This window comes from Salminus brasiliensis, chromosome 5, assembly GCF_030463535.1.
Source record: "Salminus brasiliensis chromosome 5, fSalBra1.hap2, whole genome shotgun sequence".
NCBI classification, from domain to species: Eukaryota; Metazoa; Chordata; class Actinopteri; order Characiformes; family Bryconidae; genus Salminus; species Salminus brasiliensis.
The window spans coordinates 41,230,715-41,258,658 of record NC_132882.1 but is presented as its reverse complement, the minus strand read 5'-3'; the positions used below and the strand labels follow the sequence as shown (position 1 = coordinate 41,258,658).

General features: G+C 43.9%; 1 protein-coding gene across 3 annotated transcripts in view; it reads right to left on the bottom strand.

The window, feature by feature from the left end:
- Nucleotides 1-29: 29 nt before the first annotated feature.
- The window catches only part of cadm4 (cell adhesion molecule 4), a 263,298-nt gene continuing 235,383 nt past the window's right edge, over nucleotides 30-27,944 (bottom strand). For 2 of the 3 annotated variants that reach the window (XM_072680423.1, XM_072680421.1), the window contains exons 6-9: nucleotides 23,859-24,031; nucleotides 13,422-13,502; nucleotides 10,323-10,451; nucleotides 30-3,628 (exon numbers count right to left, since the gene is read on the bottom strand). In XM_072680423.1, coding sequence (XP_072536524.1) covers nucleotides 3,519-3,628; nucleotides 10,323-10,451; nucleotides 13,422-13,502; nucleotides 23,859-24,031 — 493 coding nt within the window. In that variant the 3' untranslated portion in view covers nucleotides 30-3,518. The remainder of the gene's footprint in view (nucleotides 3,629-10,322; nucleotides 10,452-13,421; nucleotides 13,503-23,858; nucleotides 24,032-27,944) is intronic. The other variant, XM_072680424.1, reaches the window with a different exon arrangement.

Sequence of the window (27,944 nt, the reverse complement as noted above, 5' to 3'; positions counted from 1 at the left end):
TGCAAAGCAGTGAAGACAGGCCTCTGACAGAAGGGTTCTCGAAGTACGGTTTATTTTTGTCGTGCTTTGTTGTCTTTCTCCTATAAAGAAACACAGTTAGCTATATCAACAGCGACGTGAAGACTATTTAAAAAAAGAAAAGAAAAGAAAAGAAAGCAAACACACGGGTGAAGGACGAAGAGGAAGATACGGAAGAGGCAAACAGGCACAGAGACGATGAAGATAGAGGTCAGATAGGTTTAGGACATAAGAGAAGAGAAGGTGAAGAAGAAAGACTGGGGGTGGGGCTTCTAAAGTTGAACAAAAAAACAAAAGCAAAACGTGGAAAAGTGTACAATTTTATAACATTTACAATTATAATAATAACAATAATAATAACAGTAACAACAATCGTAAAAGTCCAAATAAAAAAACTAAAAACAAAGTATCTTTTAAAGACAAATGAAATCTTTTTTTTTCCTCAGTTTTTTTCTGTTTTTTTTTTTTTTTTTAAAGATCACTCAACAGTAATTTGTTCGTTGTTGAACCTCTAGGCTAATATTCTGTGTTAGTATAATAGCATCGCTTGGTAATGCGCTCAAAAGTAAATAGTTTTTTTGTTTCTTTTTTCAGTAGTTCACTTCTTAAAAGATTAATTTAATTTACTTTGCTGACTGTTTTATACAAATAATGACTTAAGAGATATGTCTCATTTGTGTCTGTTCATATGTTGGTTGGTGTGCGAGTGTGTGTGCATGTGGGTGTGAGTGTTTAGCATTTTAAACTTTAAAAAAGGAAAAAAAGAAACAACATTCCCTTGTTCTTTCTTCTGATCACTTTCTAGATTCGAGCTTCAGTCAAGCGTCAAGTCTGCGTAGGCCCCTAATGACTCCAGACCAGCTCTGCTTTAAAAGGACACTTCTATCGTCTTTATTATCAACGGAGGGAGACGGGGGGGGGAGAGAGAGAGAGAGAGACATGGAGAGGTAATCAAGAGGAAGTCCATAGGAGCCAATTCAGTGGGTTTGGTGGGGTCTCTGACTGTTGCTGTTCAGAAGTGTGGAACCACTGGGGATTTTTTGGTTGATTTATGTTTAGTAATTAGCAGCCAATAGTAATCTGTTTATAATGCAGATGTTAAGCTACACAACAGATTCAGTTTAATAACTTTGTATTCAGTTATTTAAGGAATTTATATTTATATTTCATCTTCTTTGATCACCACATTTGAAACATGAGGCATTACTGATGTTCATTTTATTAGAACCTCATTCTGGATATTAATGATATTAATTTGGTCAATCAGATATTCACTGTTTTAGAACTTCATTCCAGATTTGCATTTTCTTGGGAATTCATCCTGGATATTCATTTTAATAGACATTCATTCTTGGATAATTGTTTTTTTATATATTCTATTTTATCAGAAATTAGTTTATTTTTATTAAAAATCTATTCTGGAAAATTGTTTATCAGAAAAGCATTCTGCATATACAGTTGTTTTTGTTATTGTGGATATTAATTTATAGTCTTTTTGGATATTAGTTTTATTAAAAATTCATCCTGGACATTAATTTTACGAAACATTCATTATGGATAATTCTTTCTTACCACAAAATAGTTGTGGATATTCATTTTATCAAAATTTCGTTTTTTTTTTTGTTTGTTTGTTTTAAGAGCTTCATTTTGGATTGAATTACTTTAGAAAATGAGTTTAGATTCTTCATCAAATAAAAACACTGGTTCCAAACTTCTGAACAGTGATTATGAAATGTCAGGGCTGCCAAACAGAGGACATAAACGGGTCTGCAGTGGAGATAGTCCGCCATATTGAAGCAATGTTCACCTTTAAGATTTTTACTATTAACTAATTGTCTAAAAACTCACAATAACAGTGATTTTTTTTAAAATATCCCAAGCCAAAGTACTCAAACCAGTTCTCAAACACTCAGCCAATTCCAACTCCCAATGCATTTAAGAAATGTAAGAAGGTTTAAGACCTCAACAAAATCAGTCAGTTAGCATTACCTGCTAGCATCTTAAGATGATGATTCGGTTACTGGGGGGCGCTGTGTTGTTGTTGGTCTAGAACAGGGGTGTCAAATTTCACAGAGTGGAACATAAACAGTAACCAAGTGTGGAAATGTGTTTTTATTGGTTATGCCAATGAGCTTAACTGTCTGTTGTCCCACCCCCTTCCAACTGAAATTGAGATTCTTATGACTTCTGCTGCTGAGGTTGACTGTCTGATGCCCCGCCCATAAACTGGAATAGAGATTCTGATTGGTTCTGCTGCTGAGCTTGACTGTCTGCTGTCCATGTGGTTTGGGAAAAGTGGGCCTGCTATACTTGACACCCCTGGTCTGGAAATTCTATACTGGTGTAGCACTACAGCCCCATCCTGGAGGTTTTCCTGCCTTGCACACACTGGACCCCCTTCGACCCTGACCAGGAAGAAGCTGATAAGAAGACCAGGAAGATAAATGCACTCTTGCTTTCCGAGGAAGCGAGTGCTGGGCTGTGTAGGAGCTCGAGTATCTGGTGAGGGTGGTTTATAAATGAGGCATGAGGTACTCGGCCTTCGGGGGAGTTATTTTTGAATGGCTTTGATTCGCCTCAGTGGCTGGAATGTTCTGGCGATTCAGAGCGTTTCGGGTGTTTACACTGGAACATTCGATAGAGCTGCTGAGCATCAGCCTGTTTGTAGGCACTTTTCTCCAATGGCTTCTTCTGTATAGGAGGAACTGTACACTCTCTCTCTCTCTCTCTCTCTCAGTGATAAAGGGGGCCCACAGTTGCATGTCCACTAATGATGTTTGTGTGGGTTTATGGATCAAAAACAGTCATCATTCATATCCAACCTCTCTTTTTCCCTACTAATCACATATGCTGTTCTCATGCCATATCTTATATAGACTGATATGTAAATGTTCCTCATTCCAAAAGGGAACATAGGCTTTAATGTACAGCATAAACTGCTAATGTCTGACTAAAATCCCTAATAACATGGGAAACAAGCTTCAGCATGAATGAATGAATAAATGTTTGTGGAAGGCAGCAACGTTCTGTCGGCTCCCAGTTAGCCAGAAACAGCACTGCGCTGAACCCTTTCTCTGCATCTTCTACTCCAATACTAACGACACCGCTGTCTAGGAACTGCTCTTCTCTCATCCAACAGAAAGGGTGGGGCTAAACTGCTGCAGGTGGAATGGGAGGTCCTATGGAAATGGCTTCATGGATGTGACGTCACAACCAAGGTGACTTAGAAATGGGCTGTCCTAGATGAAGAATGATGCATATTAAAACTTTCACAATGTTCACACAGTACGTCAAACTTCTATTTAAAAAATAACTTGAGGTCTTGTTTTTCCACAATATGGGCCCTTTAATTATTCTCAACTATTTCTCTCTCTCTCTCTCCGCCCTCATATGGCACTGCTATGGTAGATATGAAGAGGGCTGTGTATGTGTGTGTGTTTGTGTGTCCTGTGTTCGTGTGTGGCTGTGGTGTACACTCCTTGGCCGTCCACTACAGGCTGTTACAGTAGATATTCCTTCTTGCCCTGACTGGTGTCATTCCCGTTGAGGAAGGCTTCCTGCACCTCACCGTGCTCATCCAGACCACTCGCCTCATGTGTCAGATATGAGCCTGGGGGGGAGAGAGAGAGAGAGAAAAAGAGTGAGAGAGTTTAATGTATATCTGTGTTGGCTGGTTGCCCAAGGGGGTACAGTATAACAGTCGTCTTCACCAGCAAGAATCTGCTGTGACGTCTTGGTGACGGGTGCCACAGGACACCTTCACGCGTCTTGTAGATTGAGCTGTTTTGGTGGCTTGCAGAGGACCAACAGCATTTTAAGCAAGTGGTCATAATGTTTTGACTTTTCTATATATGTTTGGTAAGTACAAACAGTACAGTCAGGCATGAGAGTATCAACATTTCGGGTGGCGCTACTGTCTAAGAGTAGATTCGCAATTTGGCCTCAGCTAAATATTGGGAGTCCAAGGCATAGTTGCATGAAAGTAGGTAGGTGGGAGGGAAGGATGGCCCTTCCTCTCTTTCGTTAGGCTAGCCTGATATAACTGAATAGGCACTTGCTGTTCTCCTCCAAGCGTATTGAGCTCCTAGGGTGTTGGGTTGTGTGGTGTTGGTCGGCAAAGGTCTTATTGGTGTAAATAGCAAGTACAAGCAGTACCTTCGGCATGCTAGACAGGGATGTGCTGACTGCATTAAGATAGCTTGTATCATTAAGTCAAGTGGTGTAGCTGTCTAAGCATTAGCCTTGTCATCAGGTAATCACAAGTCTGATTACAGGTGAAGCCATCCACAGCTAAATAGTCACATGAAGGTAGGTGGATAGATAACTAGGGTTAGCTAAGCTAACGTAAAGTAACAGAGCTGTGCAGTTATTGTTGAGCTCCAAGCATAATGCATTAGTGGTTGCTCAGTAAGATGGCTAGCATGCCTGGTGGTACAACTGTCACTGTGATGCCACAGCCATCCGTGTCTTTTTGGGCGTCAAAGTCATAGTTGCATACAATGATGGCCCTCCTACAGTTGGCATTCTCCACCAGGCAGGTTGAGAAAAGCACATCACCTACCCGGGTAGGTAGAAAAAAGACAGCTAAGCATGCTAGTCCAAAAATGAACATAATTAATCATGTGAAATTAATAATGGCCTATAAATCCAGGGATAGTCGGGTAAGAAATTCCTCATTAGGCTGAATAGGATTACTACTTATGTTCCAGAAGGCTTGTCTAATTCTCGCAACAGTTGTTCTGAATGATGCTATGCTCTCCTGGTTGAGCATGGACAGGTCGATTGCCTCACGATTCATCAAGTCTAAGCGGAGACAATCCTAATCTTCAATGCCCAACGTGATCTGACCCTCTCTTCCTGCTGAGGCCAATGTGAGACGCTCCTCCTGCTCAGCACCCCACGAAGTCAAATCTACCCTGAACTGAGGGGCGGACCAGACACAGTAACTCCTAATTAATCTCAAATTAACTGTATGTATAATTATCATCAACAGTGTTCTCCATGCACTCAGCAGTCCGACACTGTGTAACCTTTTCCTTCACGTCATTATGGCCCGATTGGTTTCGGCCCAGCATGAGCAACTCCGAGCCCGTTTTTGAAAGGCGGCTTAATTAAAAAATCGATCTTGCGTGGGTGCCTTTTTTTCTGGCATGTAAAGCAGCTGCTGACGAGGTCATTAACGAACAGACGCGTTGGCTGTGTTCGTTAACAGGCTGGCAGGGTCCAGTCAGGTTTCCCTGTTTAAAGAGGTGCTGCTGTTACAGAGCATCTGATTATCTGGTGCAGAGGAGGATGGGTTCATTCCTTTAAGTCTTGGTTTATCTCAGCGTTTCTTTCTCATGATCATTAGTAGTTTTAAGTCTTTCATCACTGCTTTTAAGTCTTGTTTTTTTCCCTCGTTTTTTCCACCTTTTTTCTTCGTACTGTTTCCTCTTTATGCTTCTGGGGTCTTCAGTGTTTCCTCCTCATGTCATTTTAGTTCTTCAGTGTGTCCTCCTCATGTCCTTTTGAGTCTGGGTTCTTCAGTGTTTCTTCCTCATGTCCTTTTAGTTCTTCAGTGTGTCCTCCTCATGTCCTTTTGAGTCTGGGTTCTTCAGTGTTTCTTCCTCATGTTCTTTTAGTTCTTCAGTGTTTCCTCCTACTATTTGGTATTAGTCATTAGTATGCAGCTGGAACCCTTGGTTCATCTCATTTTTTTCTTCCTTGTGGTCATTGGTAGTTTAGTTTAGTAGTATATTGGTTATTGGCTTTGTTTAATAGTCTTTGGGATTTTAGATTTTTTTTTCTAATCAGTTTTGGTTTTTCTCAGCCTTTTCTCATCAAGCATTTTCTTTTTGAGCCTTGGTTCATGTTTCTTTCTTGTGCAAGAATGTGTTTTTTCCTGCTTTATGTTCTTGGGCACTTTCCCCATTTGAGTCTCAGTTTCTCTTAGTGCTTCTTCCAAATGCTGCAAGGGCATTATTCCTGGAGTCTTGGGTTCTCACATTCTTCTGATTTTTATTGTTTTGGCTTATAAATATTATTTTATTTTTTCAGTCTTTCATTTCCACCAGATGCTATTAGTTTTTTCCCTTTTGAGTCTTGGGCTGTTTTAACACGATCTTTTTTTTTTCCCGAAACCAGGTCCTCTTGCTATACAACTTCTCATTGTTTGATCTTGCCCGAAAGCAGTTTTCATGCCTGTGAGCGGTCTACTGATCTCTTGTCCTCCTTAAATTGGTGGTCTAGGGTTCACTTCCAATGGACTCTAGTGTGGTCCACTGCAGGAGTGGAAGCTATCCACTCCCAGTGCTATGTGTGGGGTTGCGTGATTGGTTCATTTTGTCACATGACTGCTTTAATTCATGGCTCAACGTCTTTAATTCAACATCTCTTACGAGAATAGCTCCAATTTTGCAGGTGTTCCCGCACAGTAAAATGCCAGGACTGATGAGAGAGGTCTGTTCTTTACAAGGAAAATAAGAAAAGCAATATATGGATGAAACTAGGGCCTACTATTTTGCAAAAATTGTGAATTTGTATGGAATTCTTCTGTGTGAAAACAAACCCACTTGTGTATTCAGCACAAGTGTGAAAACGTCCTTGGTTCCCATCTGTATTTCTTCCATATGCTCCTAGGAACTTAGCGGTTTTAAGTCTTGGTTCTTGAGTGTTTCTTCATGATGACCCAAGAAAGTTCCTCTTTTTTTGAGTCCTCAGTCCCCAATTTGCTTCTTTCCCATGCTCTTAGGCAGGTTTTCAAGACTTTACCGTCAGTGGATTCCATGCACAGATTTTAAGCGTATTGAAGAAAATCGCCTCTGACTACACAGGACGTGTTAGTAGGTGCTGCGTTTCTTGGCACATGGGCATCACTGTGGGTGCCAGCCGCTTTTAGCAGGAAGGCATGGACAGAGTAATGTATTTCTTTAGAGATATCGACTTGATACAGTCAACTTAAAGGGCTATAAAACAGTCAGACCACACCTGTGTTTCCCACGTCTCTCTACATCACAGAGCAGCCCTGGCAGCTCTAAGAGATGTGCCAAAAATCTCTTATCGTCTCCCTCAGCTGTCATTGTTCTCTCTCTCGCTCAACCAAATCCTAGCTCTGCTTTACGCAAGCCAAGTTTATTAGTCTGTAGTCTTTCCCCCTCAGAACTTTTAGATATATGTGTAATATATGCAGTACTGTGGAGAATCTTGGAGAAAGCACTATTTACATTGCAGTTGGTGCGTTTGCTTCTGCATGAACAAGAACATTTGATGTGGTGGCCAATCAGTCTGCCAGTCTACCCTGATTTCATCTGATCTAGCTCATCATTAGATGTTGAGGATTAGAGTAGGATAGTCTCTTGGTTTAACACCATCTTATTTTCTTTCTAATCTTATGTCATAGAGGGATGTTGGAAAACCTCAGCCAATGGAACAGGACCTAGAACACAAGGCGGAGCAGCTCTGCAGGGAGGACCAACATGCTCACTACACCATCACCTCAGCTATCACAGTTACAGGTAACACATTTGATTGATTTGCCCATTTTCTGAAAAGGATCTTTTGCATTAAGGTCATATCAGGTAGAGACAGAGTGTTCTGTGTCATACTTGCTAACCCTTTTGGGAATCATTTGTTTTTGGAAAACCCAGCTCATTAAAAGGGAATATGAGCACATAAAATCCACTTACACTCTTCAATCTTTGCAATGCTGTAGAAGAACCACTTTTGTAATAGAGATGTGTAAATGTGACGAACCTTTTAAAACAACACCGTTTAGGCTGTTCAGAGTGGTCCAGCGGTCACTGCTGCCATCAGCAGCCAGAGAATGAGGGAGCACAACTGGCCTTGCTTTCTCTAGGTGGGTAGATGGCTTGCCCTCTCTCCACATCCATCACTTTGTCTGCATGGGTGTCTGAACTAGGCATTGGCTGGTTGTGTTGGAGGAGGCATGTGCCAGTAATTTCGGCTAAAATTGCCAGGGAAATTGGGTTAAAAAAATAAATAAATAAAAGAAATCCTGCTGATGCTTCAGGGTGCCATGTTTCTAACGGCACTATGTAACTTGGCCAAATCAGCAGGAGGACAATGTGAATGGCAATTTCTGACAGTAGGGGTGCCCAGGAGCAAGAAATTGCAGTTTTTGGCAAAATGCTGCTTCAATGATGTTTCTAAAAAATGTTCACTTGATGTAAATGGTCTGTTTTTAGTTCAGAGGCTCTTCACACTCACACATCTGTCTTACAAACATGGTTCTTTATGGCACAAAAAAAGTGTAGTGGGCAAGACGTGAAAGGTGACCGGCCAGGGGTTTGCAGCTGTAGGCCTTGTCTTGCCCTGGTACCATATATGAATATAAAAATAATGAACAATAATAATAATAATCATATCTTGTTTACATTTCTATATACATTAATCTGTGATCAGATGAAGAGAACCCAGTTAAACAAATGGTGCATCACATCAACCAGCACATCAGTAGTAAAAAAAAAAGAATAGGATAGTAAATCAGCTGTCGGTTTAGCAGGTCCTCCTATGTTTCAAAGACATAAACACGGGTCTTCACTATCAAAACTTGGTTCCTCACCACACCGGTTAAGGGAAGTGTGCCAAACTGTGATCAGAGGATATTTCTGAGAACCTCAGAAAACAAGTGACTGAGGCTGGAAAAGACACTGAACCATTTCTAAAGAGTTTGACCTCCCGCAGTCCACTGTGCTGCAGATGACATACAAATGGAGGAAATTCAGCACCATTGTTACTCTCCCATTGAGTGGTTGCAGCAAAAAAACACTTCAAGGACGCACTGAATATTATTACAGTAAGCCACAAAGATCCCCATGGTAACATTTGAAGACCTACAGGCCTCTCTTGTATTGAGTAAGGTCAGGCAAACACTGAACAAGAATGGTGTGCATGGCACTGTAGCAAGGAGAAAGCCACTGCTTCTCAAAAAGAACACTTCCGCCTGTCTGCAGTTTGCTCATGACCGTGCGGATAAGCCTGATGGCTGTTGGAAGACACATGAATCAAAACACAAGAACCTCGACCCAACTGTTAAGCATGGGGGTGGCAGTATCAGGGTTTGGGGCTGCTCTGCTGTCTTGGGACTAGGACAGCTTGCCATGTTTAAAGGACCTGTGAATTCTGGATTGCAGGTATTGATTCGTGAACTGAAGCTTAAATGGGTCATGCAGCATGCAGGCAACGTTCCTAAGCACACAAGTCTTCTAAGAAATGGATCATTTTCGGATGGCCAACCCAACAGAGATGTTGTGGAGAGACCCAAGAAGAGCAGTTTGTGCAAGGAAGCCGAGTACCATCACTGAGATGAAGGAACAATGGGCGAAAATTCCTTCAATCCACTGCAGGATTCATCAGCAGTTATCAAAAAGATCTGGTGAAAGTTCTGCTGCTCGAGGGCGTCGCACCAGGTAAGCCTTGGATCCACTACAGGACTTCTAAAGTGGTAGCAGATTAGAAGAAGAGTTCTGCAGATTTTTATAGTGAACGAAAAAAAACGCGGGGAAGGCGAAGTTAGCATGGCCTGTACAGATTGTAGAGGCAGTGGGAGGTGAGTAGCACAGCACATTGGAGGCTACCCTATGTACAAGGTAGGTGTTGACTTCTTATACGAATTTCCACCTTCCCTTTTAGTACTGCTTTAACTGCTGTATCATTTAAGGTGTAACGTAAAATTTTAATAAGAAACTCTACCCATCAGTCGACCCAAGGAGTCTTTGTCAATCACACGCTACTCGATTCTCTCTCCAACTGACTGAGTGTAACCCTGGCTTTACTGAAAGCAAAGTTTCACACAGTTGTTTTCTGACAAAGACCAATGATGTTTAATTGGGTTCTAGTTCTTATTTGAGGAATTAAATAAAGTTCTGATCACATTTCAGGTCTTTTTCAGATTAAATGAGCTGTAGAAGGTTCTACACTGTTACAAGTATAAGGTCCTTGAGGGACTATTGGAGGTTCTTCAATTTGTGAAGGAATCACCTTCTTCTCAAAACGTTTTTTTAAAGGTTTCTCAGGGCACCTTCAGAGGTTCCTCAAGGATCTCATACTTTCAGCAGTGTAGCTCACAGTATGCATTCTTTGACTGTGGTGTTTGAGATGGTAGGGACCTCCTAAATATTCACTATTTGACAAAACATTTCTGATATCGCTACTGCTGTCCGACATGCACTTACCTTAAAGCACAGGGTAAGCATGCTTTATAGCAGTGGCTGGAGTCATCCATTAGTGCTGTTGTAGCATTTTAACAGCTCCGACCCTCTAACCCCTCCTCCCAGCAGTCAGGGGGTACTGTAGAGTGAGCTTACCTTTCTGTCGGACGGAGCACCAGATGGTAACGATGAGCACGCAGATGACTGTGAAAACCAGCAGAGCCAGAACGCCCCCTATGACTGCATATGGTACTGCACTGTGAGTCTCCACCACCGCTCCAGGGTCTGCCATTCACACACGCACACACACACAAAGAGGGGGGTGGGAGAGGGAGTGAGACCAAAGAAGTCAATGATTGAGTCATCTCCCAGGTGTATTCCAACACACAGGTTGACTGCCAGATGCCTGACAGAGAGTGACTGAGAAGGAGAGAGAGAGACAGAGTGCAGGACAGAGCGGGGGTGAAAAATGATGTCTCTGTGTGTGTCTGCTGACGATCTGCTGAAAATGAGGCCTTCCCAGAACACACAGCTCCTCAAACACGGCGTCGCAGGGAACCGGACAACAGCGCTAAATATTTCATCACCTGTTTAAACGAGCTGATGGTGGCGGAAACGGAGGGAGCGAGAGAGCCAGAGCGAGAGAGAAAGATGGAAGATGGTGGCATGAAAAGCTGAAAAACTGCAGAAACTAAAACAATGGGGAGAAGTTTGCCAGCATTGTTACAAGAAGAATGTGTGTGTTCAGAATAGAGAGAGAAAGGAGAGAGCCCGAGAGACTGAGGGGAGGAGTAGGAGAAAGGGACAGAGTGATAAAGTAAGGGAGAGAGACTGAAGCAAGGTGGGGGGGGGGGCTAAGTGATGATGGGAGGGAGAGGGGCCGAGGGAGTGGTTTGGATAAAGAGATGTCTAAAGAGCCATGGTGGGAGTGAGAAGAGTGTGGAGAGTGAGAGCGACCAAAGGCAGTGAAGTAGAGAAAGCGATGGATAGAGTGTGTGTGTGAGAGAGAGAGAAAAAGTGGGGCGAGAAAGGAGAGGGATGGAGCGCTGTTGAGCGAGAGACAGAGAGACACACAGATCAGATCAGTGGTCAGAGAGAGAAACAGAGACATATGTAGAAAGGAGAGGTAAGAGAGATGCTTAGAAAGATGGAGGTGTGGAGACCAAGAAAGAGAGAGAAAGAGCTGTTGAGAGCGAGAGAGAGAGACATGTGGAGAAAGATGGATAGAGTGAGAGGTATTAAGACGGACAATGAGGCGTAGAGAGAGAGAGAGACAGGTAGAGAGATGTGGGCAGAGTAAGAGAGAGGTGAGGAGAGCGAGTGGTATTAAGACAGGGAGGGAGAGAAAGTGAGAGAGGTGTAGAGGGAATGGGGGCTGCACTGCTATACTGAACAGGCTGTGGAGGTAGATTTCATTAGGAGTGAGGAGAGCAATATTTTATAAGGGATGAAAAATTAAGCAGCTTTTGGCATCGTGTGCCTGCCTGCCAGCGCTCTGTTAGTGACAGCAGAAAGAGACTCTCAACACCTTCAATATTACTGTCTCTACACCTTCAGATCAACACACACACACACACAAACGGTCAGGGAAAACTTCCTTCAGCTCCCCATCATCTCAGAGCGAGGCGAAAGGAAAAAGTGGGAAAAGGAGAGCGAGAAGAAAACGCATAAAGCAGGAGACGAAAAAAGCAACAAAAAAAAGAGCCTTAAGTCTGACGTTCAGTAACAATCCTGAAGCAGAAATGTCATGGAGGAAAGGATAATACAGTACGTGTCAAACTCTGTAGACACCTCTTCTTATTAGCTATTTCAGCAGCATTAAGGTGCACCCACTGCTGACACAGGTGTGCAATTACCCACACAGCTTGTATGAGCCATAGAAAAGCCTCCCCAGAGTAGTGGAACTGTGTTCTCTGGAGCGAAGTGGCAGAACTAATCATTCAACAGGAGTACATGAGTACCCTGATGCTGATGCTCTTGTGGCGGAACGCTATCAAATCCTCCCAGCAACGTTCCAGTATCTTGTGCAAAGCCTTCTTTGAAAAGTAGAGGCTGTGACTGGCTCAGCAAAAGGGGTACAAACCTGGGAATGTCGGATGGGCAAGTGTCCACAAACTTTTGGCCACATAGTGCAAGTAGCAGACCTCTCTGCATTCGTTTTGACTTCTAGCTAGAACAGCAATTAAACACCTTACATTAAGTAGGGTTCTCCAAGGGTTCTTTAGCTCTTCTGCATAGAATTATGACATGAAGTCTTCTTACAGTGGAAGGATGCAGGTTGACTCCTGTGTCTGTTCTCAGATCTGAAGCTGAAGCTCCAGCTCACCCCTGAGGTACTGGATGGAGCTCCATCAATTAGAGAACACAGTACCACAGGAGACTCTAGCTGATGCTTAGGGCATGGTGACCTTAAGTACAGCTGCCCCAGAATGTCCCAAGGAGGTGAGACAAGCTGTGTGTGTATTCAGTTAGGCAGTGATCTACACGCCCACCTAAAGGCCCTTCAACTACTTCTGGCTGAAAACAACAAGGTTGATCTGACTGACCCTCCAGTGTCTGTGTAGAGTGGGTTTCGTTTAAGAATACTGCTCTTCCAGACCCCCTTCAACCTTTCCTCCCCTTGCCTTGCCCGTCTGTGTGTGTGTTCATCTCCCCCCCCCCCCCCCCCCCCCAACACACACACACATGCAGCACACAACACCATACAGACACACAGGCTCACATTCACCTAATGAAAAAATAGTACACAACAGATGAGTGAACAGAGAAAAGTGCTTGTGAGAGGACAAGGACATTGAAGACAATGGAAGCACTCTGTGTGTGTGTGTGTGTGTGTGTGTGTGTGAGCGAGCGATAAGAAATAATAGCCCATAAATGAAGCTATACAGTAAAAGGAAAATGCTGAGTGCTTATAAGTTGGCCATCTCTGAAGAAAAGGTAGATAATCTTACCCACCAGAATAAACAATGGATGAGCAAAGGAAGGAAGGGAAAGGGAAGGGGATCGGAAAGGAAAGGAAAAGAGAGAGAAAGGAAGGAAAGGATGCAAGAGAAGGGAGGGAATAAGAAGCAGGGAGGGTAAAGGTGAAGAAAGGACAGGAAAGGAAAGGGAGAGGAATATGGAGAAGATGAGGGAAGGGACAAGGTGGTAAAGAGAAGCAAGAGGGCTGGGAGACCGGAGAGGAACAAGGGGCAGATAAGAGAAGGGATAGGAGAGGGAACGGACAGGACGACAAGAGAGGAGAAGAATGGTTACCTCTGGGGTCCGGCGCTAAGCTGGGGGATGAAGGGGTGGGGGGTGAGGTGGAGGATGGATTGACAGACACGGATACATGCTCTATGAGGGAATGACAGAGTAATGAGTTAGACACAGTCAACTACAGCAAACTACTGTACATGCAAAGAATTACACTAACTACATCTGCTGACCGTGCAGGAACTGATCTGCTCACACAGTGAAGAAGCCATGCACTAACGTGAGGAAGTGAGTGAAATGCAGTGGTCAACCGTGACTATTAGACTACTAGCCTTCAGTTTGAAAAGAGGCGGTGGCTGGCTTTGCATGTTTCTTTACATGTGTGAAGTCCTTACCCTCCAGGAGCAGTGTCAGGAGCATTGCTTAGTTACAAAGGGGTGGGTGGCAGTACCAGAAGTACCAGAAAGTGGCAGAAAAATGGTAAATACATATATAAATGAACCCTTCGCTGTAGTTAATTTAACTAAGAGGTTTAAAGATTTCATTATGATGTCAATACAAATGGTATTATATCATAGGAGATGGCGGATGGAAAGTCCTGGTAGCACCCCTGTTGCCAAACAAAAAGGACCAAGACTAGTACTATAGTCATTCTGCACCACTGAAAATTCAGAATTTAGACCTGTGGAGTCTAATTTTTAGAAGGTCCTGAGAGTTCCCCACTATTAACTTCCCCCGCTAGTAAAACGTCACATTTATTGGAATTTATTTATTGCAACTATTTTAAGTAGAACATGCTTTGAGTGCTTGTGATTTTACATTCCCATTGCAGCATCTCTGGAAATTTCTCAGGCTTCACCCTAAAGACTAGTTACTTTTTCATTGCAACACTTTTACGATGTTGGGTGTGGAAGTCACATCATTCACAACTGTGTGTGTGTGTGTAGATATGAAATACAAAATATATATATTTTTAATACTTTCCACAGTGCCGCACTCTCCCTTGGTTCACGCTGACGTTCCTGTACATGCAAGATTTACACATCTAGCTTACATCACTGTGTGTGTGTGTGTGTGTGTGCGCGTCGGGAGTGTATATACAGGAATATCTAGGACAAACAGGCAGCGAGCCAGATAGACAGATGTGGAGTGTGTGTGTGAGTAAGTGAACATGGGTCTGCCATCTGGTCACCACGGGCCGCAGTCCAACCAGGAGTTGATGTTAAACAGCTGTTACGCCACACCGGCCTCCACGGGCCGCTCAGGTCAGTTTGAAGTTTCAAAGTGGACATCAAGGGTCAGTTAGGAGCGCAGCTTCGTGCCGGTCCAGTCCAGCAGGGAGCAGTATAGCATCGCCTTACTCTCACCCCATCTGTCTTTCCCCAACATCTTTCCCTGTCGCAGCTCGTCCGTCTCCATCCTCTGCACTAGCTCACCCATATCAGCAAAACTAGTTTCGCTCGCTCTCCATCTCCGGGCATACGGCCGTGTCTTCTCTAGCGGAGTGTGTGTGTGTGCATTGCTGTTTTCTGCTATTGTCACTTTCCACTGTAAGCTGGATAAATTTGGAAATGAATGAAACTGAATGAGTTTTACTGTGTGTGTGTGTGTATACATGATGTACATTAAGTACAGAATGTGGGTGCCTGGGCAGCGTACATATGCGCTAGGGCTACGAATGCCTAATATGTGGGCGGATGTATGCTAGTGCATGAGCGTTTGGACTGTGTGTATGTGATGAGCCTGTGCAGGTGTGTATGTGTGTGTTCGTGCTTAACTTCATGTGAGAAAAAACATATAAAAGCCATTAAATTCATATGAATTACAAAGGACACCTACGCAACTAGAAGAGCTGCCTGCATAAGTTATGAACTCCTTCATACGAGACTTCAGACGCTGCAGAACCACCTTTAACTGCAATAAGAGCTTTAGAGGAGGAACATGCCTCCTGAAGCCCCTCCCCCCTAATCCGTCCTGTAAATTTCATTGCTACCTTGTTAATGTGTGTACAACAAGTCTTTGCAACCCTCCATCACCCCGCTCCCTCCCTTTTAACCATTTCACCTATCATTCCTGGCTTCACTTCACCACAAAGCTAAAGCCACCTGAACTCCCTTGGGACCCTCAATTTTCAAACAGCGCCAGCTTCCCGACTGGATTGGAAGGTCTGGACTTTGACTTGTTCACTGAAAAACGGGTTGGCAACGAGGGCCAGAGTCCGGCACAGTTTGCAGATTCCCCTGCTCTAACAGACCTCCTAAACCTGGCAGCTGAACAGCTGAACAGCTGAGATGGATCAGGTGTGCCTGAGAAAAAGCACAGAACTGTGCAGGAATTAGGCCCTCCAGGACCGGATTTGGGCATCCCTGCTGTAGGACATTCACCTTTTTGTTGTGTGGGATTGCTGTCCTACTGAAAGGTGAAGTTTCCCCCAAGACTTAGCAGACTGAATCAGGTCATCTCGCAGTAACTCGCGTCCCTCAAGTCTTGACAAGCTGCCCAGTCCCCTCTAAGGAAACGCGTTCCCACAACAAGACCACCCCCACGCTTCACTGGTAGGCAGTGTTAGGCTTGTGATACGTGTAGTACCTGAATTGTTCTTCTTTAGTAATGGCGTCTTTCTAGCCCTCTCCCTCCCATACAGGTCAGTTGTATGCAGAGCTCCTTAACTCCAGTATCAGCCACTGAACTCAGTAGGTCCTTTCTGTTGGTGATTATTGGTCTATTTCAACTGAATATTTTTGGGCAGGGCAATTTTGATGAGTAAAACTCACTTTTCCCATATTGGGTGTGTCCTTCCCCTGTGTGGTCAGTTGGAATCTATATTGTGGTGTAGTTACCTGGCCTCGGCCTGTTTCCTCGTTGGAAGTTAAGGGAATAGTTAATGCAACTGATTGGCCATGTAGTGTCACGCCTACTAAAGGAGTACAAAGTCCAGGACTAGAAATTGGAGTCAGTCCAAATGTGAAGACCTCTGTTAAGAGGTTAAGACCTCTGAGTAATGTCAATTTAGAGTACTATTCACTTAGTTTACACAGCAGAGATGTTCTCAGGTCGCTTCACGTCCGTGTCGAGTCTCTGGGATGCTGTTTGTTGTGTTTTGTTTTGGGTCTGGTCTTTAAATCGGACTTTCAGGCTCTAGAGATGAGACGCTGTGGCACTGTAGAAAGCAACCAGGCATATTTAAAAGAAGAATGAAGATAAGCGAAAGTTTAAGTTTGTCATTTCGCTCTGAGTGCCCCTTTAACTGGACACACACCAATATCTGCTGCCCACTGGAACTCCTCCCTTTAAACTTTCTCTCTTTCCATCAGCTTTTTGAATGCCCTCTGTCCTTCATCACCCACTCTCTCTCTCCCTCCTACTCGTTCCCTTCTTCCAGCTCGCTCTCTCGCTTCCCTCATTTTTGGCTTTACTTTCTCTTCACTCCAGTGACTTCTACACATCTTTGCCCACTCGTTCATTGCAATTCTGGATGCAAACCGAGGAGTCCAATCGTGCTTTGCTTTTGCATCAGCCCGGCTAGGGATGAGCTTGGATATTCAAATACAGGACCCATATTACTGTGATGCACTCCATTTGTAAAGCTCCAACATGTACAAATGAGCCAAAACATTATGACGTACCGTTGGCTCCACTCGTTGGAACGGGATTCTAGCACATTCCACACATGCACAGATAAACTTCCCTTGGGAAAATACACTTGTCAGGAAGGTGGGCGGAGCGCATCGAGCTGACATCCACATAAATCCCCAGATCCAGGGCTTTCCAGCAGAACACTTCATACAATATCCCACTCCTCCTACCCACAGTGCATCCTGGTGTCATCACTTCCACAGGTAAATAGGACAGGAGTAACTGGACAAGATGAGCTTTTTCCATCGCAGCAAGGTCCAGTTCCATCGTTCGCATGCCCATTTTAGGCTTTTTAAACCATATACAGGGGTTAGCATAGGCAGTCTGCGGATATGCAGCCCCATATGCAACAGAGTATGGTGCACCTTGCCATACACTTGTACATTCACCCTGTAACAGTCATTAAACATTTCTATGACTGTAGCCAAAGCAGACCTTCTGTCAGTTCAGTCCAGATGGGACAGATGGCCCTCGCACATTGATGAGCCTTGAGTGCCCAACGCCCTGGCTTCAGTTTGTAGTTCTGGGCTAGTTTCAGTTTCTGGATGATCGCTTTAAGCAAACTTAGGCAGGAGAGTTTCTCTGGGCCTGGCAACCTTGGGCTCAGACTAGCGGTGTGCGATAAAAGAACATTAATGCTTGTGCGTTTACGTTTTGCACCATAACAATGTAACATTTTTCCTAATACATTAAAAGAAAACATCCATCCCTTGTTCCAGCCTCTCAGGGCAAAGGTCAGTCCTCTGCTTTCTATCCCTATTCATCACACCTCTTCGTTTCCTCTTTAATATTCCTACCATGGATCACTGTAGCAGAAACAAATCTTCAGTTATTGTTTCCCTTCCTTCTTCTTTCTCCTGTTTCTTCTCCTCGCTGGGGTTTTGCAGAGTTAATTAGAAGGCCGAGCCGCTCCTCCCAATTAACGCCACTGCTTGCTAAAGGGCTGCTGCCTACACCATCTCTCTCTCCTCACCCATCACCTCTATGGCTAAAGTTAATGATCATCTATAATTACAGCATCTACACCAGCTCTTTCTCCTCACCCATCACCACTATGGCTAAAGCTAATGATCATCTATCACAGCAACCAGCCATGTGTTTACAGTAACGTTACCACAGATAAAGTGGAGCCAAACTACAATGTCAGACCAGATGATCAGAAAAGATGTAAACAAAGTCATTGAGAGTGGTTTGGTGTGAAATGCTCTGTTTTAGAAAAACACGAGGACTGTTTCCAGTGGTAGTGAACCTGAAGCCAGACGTCTAATGCCCCTCAAAGCTACATCACAGAATGTTATTACATGAAGTGGCAGAAAAAATAGGCTGCCTGATGTCTGAGATGTTGATTTGCAACACTGGCCTAAACAATATGTTCAAAATACAAACACGCACACAGAGGAAGGATACATGTAGGGATTTATATGGTAAAATAGTCCCCAAAGGAAACAACAATGAACTATTTCACACCAAATTACTCTGAATGACTTTTCTCATGACTGAATTACGCAGAAATGTGGAGAAAATGTCTGTAACAAGCTAGTGTAGCTCTTTTGCTTCTTACCTTAGTAAACCTGCTCCTCTATATTGTGCAGTGTTCATTTTCGTAGGTGTTTTTGATTAAGCTTAAGTCTTAGTTTGGACTTTAGACTAAAATATATACTACTTTTAGTCACATTTTAGTCTATTTTTAGTCAACAGAAACAAAATAAAATGTAAGTTGTGCATTTTCAAGGTTTTTCTATTTGAGGTCATTTGTTGATAACTTTCCTAAACAATAGCTTAAAAATTCTGTTACATTTAATAACACGTAAACATCCTAAATTATGGAAGGAATATGACCCATTTTTCTTCAAATAGATTATGCATTTATTTAACTTTAAATGCTAGTCATTTTACTGACCTAACATTTGTCTAATTGAACAGATTATGTGTCTACATTCACTATGGGTTTTACTATGACTGAGGGTGGACTCATGTAGCCCCTTAGTTTGGTTATATGAATAATTCAGCAGTATCTGAAATGCTAAGAAAGCTGGAGGAATTGCTGTCTCACCGCACAGCTAAGCTAAGCTAATGCTGATGGATTACACATAGGCCTGCCTCTTATTCACATTAAACGCCGCTAAAAACGAAGCCTGAACATATCAGACTGAAGTCAAAGTCAACACTGTTAATCTATGTTGCGGCACAACCTGCCTCCATAAATCTGAAGGCAATATTAGCTTATCGTTTTGTACATTTCTGGGTGGCAGGTACTCTTATGTCTTTCGAGGGTTGTGTTTTTTCCCCCTGTTTTTTAATGCACATTGTTTTAGCTTGGTAAAGTTAGTTTAATATTCAGATGACATTCATGTTTTGCCCCTCCTAAGTTTTAGGAGTAGCTAACAAACAGACTTCTTATTTCTGTGCTTTACATTTTTAAACAGTGTCCACACTTACCAGACAGTAGCGATTCTGTCTTGGCAAAATGGAAAGATCAGGAACTCTTAACAAAATATGACGACTGTAGTTTGTTCTTGGTTTCAACACGAGAAAATGCAGTTTCAGAGATTTTAGGATGTTGAAGAGCAGCAAAATGTAATAAATCCAGCCATAAGAATACAGTGTGGAACGGCTGGTTTGAAAGCTGGGTTTATGGATTACAAAAGATAAACGGGTTAAAGATAAGTGGTCAATTTGTAAGTCCTTTCATTTTTATTCGCTGGCGAAAAATGTGGCACATACCAATTTTTTTTCCCCAGAGGACAATTTGCCACTCACTGGAAAATCTTAATTGGACACTTTCCCTTTTTAGAAGTTAGCCCTTTTGTTGCCAACCAAAACATATTTCAATAAAAATAATGCTGTAATGTTGAAGAGTAACATTAGAGTTTTTTTTTATTCCCAGAATTCCTTACCTTACCATTTTCCTACTGTTAAAAGGTTACACCAAATAAAACATTTCATATTTAACAGACAATGCTGTGGCTCGCGGTGTTGGCGCATGATAACAAACGGCTCTTTTTATCATTTGGGTTGCCGACCCCTGCCTCAGGGGAAGCTGGGAAATCTCCTGACAACATCAATATAGTCCTATTTTCAATCACTGAGGATATCTAGGCCTGGAAAGCACTGAAGAAATGGCCACACAGCTACAGCTACACACACACACACACACACCACTCCAGAGATCATTTACGGACATGGTCCTCCACGACCGACTCCCTCTCTCTACTTCTCTCGCCCCTTCATCTCCCTTAGTCTTTCCCTTTGACGCTCTCGACTCCTCTCCCTTCTCAATCTTTCTTATCTGCTCTCCTCACTTTCTCCCCACCGCGCCCCCCACCCATTTATTCTCCTCCTCATTTAAAAACAGCCGTCTGTGCGCTCGCTACATAAAGCGCCTCTATTAAACTGACGCAGCAGAAGAACCTGCAACAAATTGGCTGTGTTTTCTCCTGATTTTGCGCTTCACAGCCATCCCAGGCGTAAAAAACCATCTCGCAGAGAGGTGGGGTGAGGGGGGTGGTGTTGGTGGTGGAGGGGGAGAGAAAAAACGAAAAAACTATTTTTTTTTTTGAGTGAGGCAGCAAGGAAGATTGAGGGCTCTCTCCTCGCACCGTCACTCCGTCTGCTCTTCTGCTGACTCATCGTCTCTTCTCCCAGACCTCCACCTCCTTCTTATTCTTCTACTTCTTCCCTTTGGCTACCTGTTGGCTATGTTCCCTCTGTTCTTGAGGTCAGCCTGAATGTGATAGTTGACCAGCCAGGACATGTTTGATCGGCTGAAGTTTGCTTCTTCACTTTTGCACTGGAGCTACAAAGCTAATATGGCTACGAAGCGAATGGAAGCTTCTGGCCTTCCTTCACCAGTGGAAAAACTCTACAAGATGCCAATGCTGCTTACCCACAAAAACAGGATCCCAGCTTGCGGTAGCCATCTCTCTAAATAATACCAGTCAAGCTTGGGCTCAGCTGTCCACAGGACAAAGTTCCAGAACCTCTCCTTACTTTTAAGTTTGCTTTTTCGCAAACTGTAACCTGGTCATCCTACGTAGCGGTTTGCATCTTGCAGTGTAGCATCTGTTTTTCTATATATGGACTCTTCTGCAGAGAACAGTCACTGGCAACATCTCAACACCCCCCTGAAGAGTGCTTCTGCTCTGTCAGACAGGTTCTTCATTATGATAAGAATTCTTCCGTCATCGGCAGTGGAGGCCAGCACTCCCTCTACAGTTCTTGCCAAATTTTTCCCTTTTCTTCCCAATTTGGTACTGCCAATTAACCCACCCATTCGTAGCTCCCCCTAACACTCGCACTAGCAATGCTCCTGACACTAGGTGGGTAAGGACTTACCACATCTCCTACGATACATGCAAAGCCAGCCAAGGCCTCTTTTCTAACCAGGCATGGCCAGCCCGACCACACTGGTTGACCAGTCTGAGGGAGCACAATTGGTCGTGCTCTACCCAGGCAGGTAGATGGTGCTCTCTCATCTCATCACTCTAAAAGCAATGTTGGCCAACTCGAGCATCTGTTAACCTGTTGCTTTCTCAGAGCGTGGCGATTGCCCAGCTTCACATGTATCGCGGGAGTCCTTACCCTCCGAGGGTAAGCATTGGGAGCATTGCTAGTCCTAGGGGGAGCTGTGAACAGGTGGGCTAATTGACAGTGTCAAATTAGGGAAGAAATGGAAGAATTTGATCAATTTATTTTATTTATTTATTTATTTATTGTTGGCATTCAATTAATCTCAAATAGACTCACTTGCATCGTTTCTGGGACAATAAGTCAGGTTGTGTTCCACAGCTAAAACAGCAGCAGTTGCAGCCATCTTTTAGAACAAAGTGTAGAAGAAACCACATAAACAAGTCTATTTGAGATAATTAACCACTCCCCATGGTTTTAGACGAGCGTGTGATGATTTAGGCAAGCAGTTAGCACCATGCTAATTGGTGGGGTATTAGCTTCCAATTATACATTTGCTACATTAGCCTCGTAGCTCCAGGGCAAAACAGCAGAAGCGAAGCCTGGACATCAAACATTTGGGATTTGTGGGAAACCGTGTAAGACGAACTCTTCCCTTAACCTGCCATCTTCCCCGCAGCATACGCTGCTGCCTGGGGAGGTCCGTCCATCCCTCGCTCTCTCTCCATTACGAGACTATGTGGGGTGGGTGGGGAGGGGGGGTATGAATGAGAAGGGGAGAAGAAGGGAGTGTAGACGGAAGAAGTCCTATGAAGTACGAGAAAGCATCAAAGGCGACACACTTCGCCAAAAGCAGCAACGAGGGAGAAAGAGAAAGAAAGAGAGAGAGAGAGAGCGATCCAGGGATGATGACGGCCGGGATGAAAGATGACATTCCCACCCACCTGGGCTCTTGGAGGTGCCTCGTTAAGGGGCCGTGTTTGATGGCTGCCTTTACCGGGTGAAGAAAGGGAGAGAAAGAGGGAGAGCGGGGGCCGCCTCAAGAGGCCTAATTCTTTACATAACTGTTCAATAATACATCAGCCCTGCTGACGCTCTTGCTGAAAGGTGCAATGCCTGAAGTCACCATTAGCGCGAGGTAGTGCTGGAGTCAGGCGTCGGATCAAAGATTAGATGGTCAGACAGAACAGGGACAACCATGGACTGGTAATTTAGTTTTAAAATTTATGATCGAGGCAGACGTTGCTAGTCTACATGCTAATGACCGTGGTGTCAGCAAGGTCTTTACAAAGTCAAACCAAACAACCAAACATGCCATTCTGGTTTACAAGATTTGATTTACGGGACATGAGACTCAACATGAGATTTGGACTTCATGAACTTTATGAACCAAAATCAAGAGAACATTATTCATCACTGACCCCAGATGTAGTCGATCAGCCAAGCTAGGTCTAAAATCTGACATGTGCTCCCACAAACTACGCAAAAAGAATTGAGTAAAGTGGCATGGATGGGCTGTATTTAAACATTATAATCCTCATAATGTGGACCAAGGTGGTTGATCAGCACTACCAAGGTGGTCTACCAGCATGAATAGTTTTAACAAACTGGTCAAGCAGCTTCACCAAACTGGAAAACTAACTCAACAACCAGGTAGCTGATAGAGCTACTAACCATCAAAAAAAAAAAAAAACCTATGCTGGCCAAGAAGTTACATGCTAGACTAGCGGTACAAACACACACTGGACTTGGACTGTCACCAATCTAATTTTTGTAAATACACGCCATATTGAAACATTTAAGCTAAAACTACATTATCATCCTCACAATGTGGACCAAGATGGCCAACACCAGCTTGGTCAGGCTGGTCAAGCTGATAGAGCTATTAACCATCAAACTCAAATGAAAACAGACTTGGAAATCCAATTCCTCTCAGCTTTCGTTCATACTGCTTGGAGACTTCATCTGGCCAAGGAGTGGAAGGGCGTATCTTACTAAGCAATGAGCTGTTGCTAGCATACATGCTAATAACGTCACAGTCAACTCTCTTGCTAGGAAATGATAAGCTATATGGCTCCCATAGCCAGGTGTTAACCTGGTGTACTGCCCAGGTAATTAGGCTACCACAGCTCTGTACAGATGCCAGCTCTGCCGTCGCTCCATGTTAAACTGCACCGGAACATTCTTTACTAGTCCAGAGCTCCAGAACACAGGACCTGTATTTACTTCCTCCCTCCATCCTGCCCCGGACAGGCCTGACCAATAAGCAGAGAGAACATTCTCATGTGGTTTGTTGTGCCACAGATGCTAATGCATGAGACAGAGGTGATGACGGTGATGATGATGATGACGATGATGATGATGATGATGATGATGGCCATCACAACTAGCCCCAAGACCCGAGTTGTTCTTTTAGCATGGTCGTGTCTTTCGCCCCTAGCAACAGTCCCTTACCGTACACCAGCAGTGTGTAGTGGTCGGCGGCGCGGCCGTAGTTATTATGTGCCTGGCACAGGTAGGTGCCGTTATGAGACTGGCTGAGGCGGGACATGACGAGGGTGGTGCCGGATGTCTCCGCCCTCTCCGGCAGAGTGTCGTTCACTCGCGACCACTGGATGTTGCGTGGCCTGCGGGGAGAGAGAGAGAGAGGGGGAGAATTAAAATAAGGCATGCTGAATCTGAAACAGCCCCCTATTAGACGTAATGAGCTAGCGGGTACCTGCAGGTATCAGCACATTCAGTGTAATGCTTTTACAGACGTTTTAGTGCCGCTTTGAGGCTTTTTTTTAATGCTGCTTTAAGCCATTTGTAACCCCACAGTGCTGCATGCTAATGGAAAAAACAAGCAGACAGTCTTTATGAGGGAGAGGTCCACAACCTTGAGCTCGGGACACCACAGACACAAAGTGTTCCCTTTCATAGTAGTTTTGTATGTGAATAGCTGCCTTCTTTTTCTGCTGGACTTTGGACACTGTTCCAACTCCAGATCGTTCGGCCCGTTTGCTTGAAGTGGACTTTTTGGTCGGACACATGGTTTTCGTGTAGCAACAGATTTTTGAAGATCCCCCCCCTCCATAGGAATGCACTGAAATTTGTCCATAAACTTTTAGGACATGTTCTCTGCTCTGCTTTCTAAGCTTTTATGCTTTGTGAGCTGAAGTATCTGGTACGGTTTTCATAAAATGATCATACATTTCAGTCGTGGCGCACACATTTAGCCAAAAGTTTGTGGACACAGCTCTAATAGCCAGTCGTTTTGGATGAGCTTTTGGACACCCCACCTTTTACCACACACCTATAGCATAGCAACAACTTAAAAACACCTTCACAAACAACTACTATACCATAGCAAGTCCATAGCAACCACCTGAGCTACCGTCTGAGCTACCACAGCAACTAGTGAGAACCATGTCAGCTCTGCAAACATTCAGAGTTTCCTTCAGGAAAAACAGAGAAGTACCTGCTGAAATAAGTATTTAATAAGTGTTCTCAGTAGAACTTGGTAGAACCACCTTTTTCTGCAATAGGAGCTTTAAGTCCTCTGGGTTAAGTTTTTACCAGTGATCTGCTCTTGATTCCACAGGTTTGTGGAGCGCAGTTTTCAAACAGTGTTTCAGATTCTCGACTGGATTGAGGTCTGGGCCGATTCACAATGCATGTTCTTTGTGGGCGCCCAGACCCATTTCTCAGCCCATGTGGAGCACCATGTAGGGAGCGAAGGGCCTTTTTTTATGGATTTGCCCAAAGAAATCGCTTTTTAATTAAACACAAAAGGAAGGACGCTTAACTGCGTCAGCGGTTAACAAAAGCGTACGCACTTCTGACACTTAAAGACTGTAACTCATCTTAAAGCATGAAGGCTCATGCATTTTACATTCATGCCGAACTGAGGAGAGAATGAAAAATTTAGCACTACAAAAAGCGAAGGCCAGAAAAATGGAGGGGGAGAAAGACACTCTCGGACCTGAAGCCGAGGCTGAGAGGATAATGGAACTCAACTGCAGGACAAAGAGTGTGAAGGGAAAGAGATTATGGCAAACACAGACACACAGACACACAGCTACAGGAAAAGAAAAGACCCTTCATCCTCCCCGGCTAGATTACAATCTCTCCATCAGCTTTGCCGATAATCCCACCGGACACTTTTAATTAAAGCCTGCCCGGGACAACCCTACGTCACACACACTCACGCACAGGATCCAGAATACAGCCGCAGGCGGCTGATAAACACCCCCTCCAACAACAGCGGATGGCAGTTAATTGGTGATTAATGTCGGACTAGCCGGACTGTTATGGCTCTATAACGGATAGAGCTGCAACCATTCTTCACCCCTCCATCCTCACACTCGTTCATCACTGCTGCCAGCCTCACTCCAGCACTCTGACGGCACGGCGGGTTGTGCTGAGAGATGCTGATGAAGCTTAATGTTGCAATACTTTCCAAATGTACTGTCGTGTGCAAAAGTGTGTACACCCCTGTCGAAAATAAGTCACAGCAAGTGAACTAGTCTTCTACAGCAGGGGTTCTCAGAGCGGCTTTCAGGTATCCCACGCAAGAATCAACTGCTTAACGTTCAACGGAAGTCAAAGGGAAAATAATTTGTTCCAGGTAATTTTGGAGTGTTTCCATTGGTCCATTCCATCAGTCATGAGATTTTGACTTGTCAGCTTTGGTTTGATTACAACAAACAAACCTAAACAATGTGATCTAATAAGCCAGGTTTAAGGATCTTATTTAAGGATTTTTACATGGTTCGATTGCCTGTAAGTCAGTATGAACACAAAGCAAGAAGAAAAACTAAAATCTAAGAATGTATCATTTTCTTGCTTGGTCCGGACCATGGCATTAACATGCTTCCTGGGTGATCTGATCATAAATGGTCGGCACAAACATCGGCCAGCATGGCTTTAACCTTAATGAGGGGAGAGAGCACGGCCAGTTGTGCTCGCTCAGACTGTGGCTGCTGATGGCAAAGCGGCATGCCTCAGGATTCCACAACTCGATATGACCCACGGACCATAAGGAGAGCGCATTACACCACTGAGCCTAGTGGAGCCCCAAGAAAATCCATTTATATTAGGAAACAAAGCACAATATAAGATCTCTGATGCATCCTAACCTTTATCTACGTTTAATACATTTAATGTTTTTATTTCAAATTCTGCAAATGTCTACATTAAAAGTGTTTTTGGATGTGTACTTTCTGCACTTCATTCCAAACGAACAACGCATGCCATTTAACCAAGGGCGCCAAACATTGCATGCACGCCTCATATCATAGCATTACAATATTTGGAGAGGATCTGAAGCAGCTGCCCATTGTCTTTTTCCAGATTCACACAAAAACGCCTCGTCTCTCTTTCTTGAGCTTCCCACTCTTCGCCCCTCCTGCGCCTTCATCCCTCCATCTGTCCGAACCGCTCCTCCGCTCGTCCTCTCCAGTGCTAGTCTTCTCCAGGGTCCCGCTGAGCCCATCGTTTTCCTCCCCTCCATCCGTCATCTGTCCGTTCCTCCATAAAAGGCCTGGCGCTGGCAGTGCCGCCTCAATCGCAGAATTGCAGTCCCTGTACTTCCCATCCCCTTTTTGTCCTGCAAGGACAAAAGCCTCCTCCCATGTCTCCACAACTGCTGGGGGCAGTAGTGTGTGTGTAGTGTGACCTTTGTCTCTTTTCGTCTCTTCTTAACCTGCATCACACCCACATTGTATCAAAATGCTAATGAGGCTACATGCAAACTAACACTGCTGTGTCCTGACCTGACATCATAGGCCTGGGTTATCGGTCACAGGGTTGTGGGTTTGATACCCTGCCACTGTTGCCACTATTATTTTACTTTGTGCCTAGTACTCATTAAAAGAACGGAAGCCCACAAAGCAGAAGAAGACTATAAGACAGCAAAGCACTTTCTCATATAATTAAGAAATGAAAGCTGGAGGTCAAGTTGACGCAGACTCTGGAGTGGTGGTGCACTGTTCTACTGTGCAGCTGCTCCTTCACTGAAGTTATCAGGAGAAATGTTCACGCATCCATAAAATTCAGCATCTGAGGCATTTCAGAAACAAGTCCTGTAGACTGCTGAGGTTAAAACAGAACTTTCCGGCTGCCGTTACCAATGTGCAAGATTTCATGATGAGAAAACCTCTCCAACTGTTGCAGCCAGTGCCACGAGCATTTTACTAATTTGATTAAATTACCAGAAGATTCTGGATGTAAACATCACACCATCTGAAAAATAAATAAATACATAAATAAATAAGCTATATAAAAAAAAAAAGGGAGGATGAACTTCTACAGCAGGACAAAGATCCTCAACACACCTCAAACTCCACAATGGACTACCTCAAGAGATGCAAACGGAGGCCCTCACAGCCCTCACTTGAGCTAAACATCATTAAACATCTGTGGATTGACCTTAACAGAGCAATTCATGCAGGACGGCCCAAGAATCTCACAAGTAGAAGCCTTGAAACCCCCCCAAACAAGACTCTTAGCTGTGATTACATGCTGTGATCCTTGGGTGCCTTAACCTTACCTTTTTTT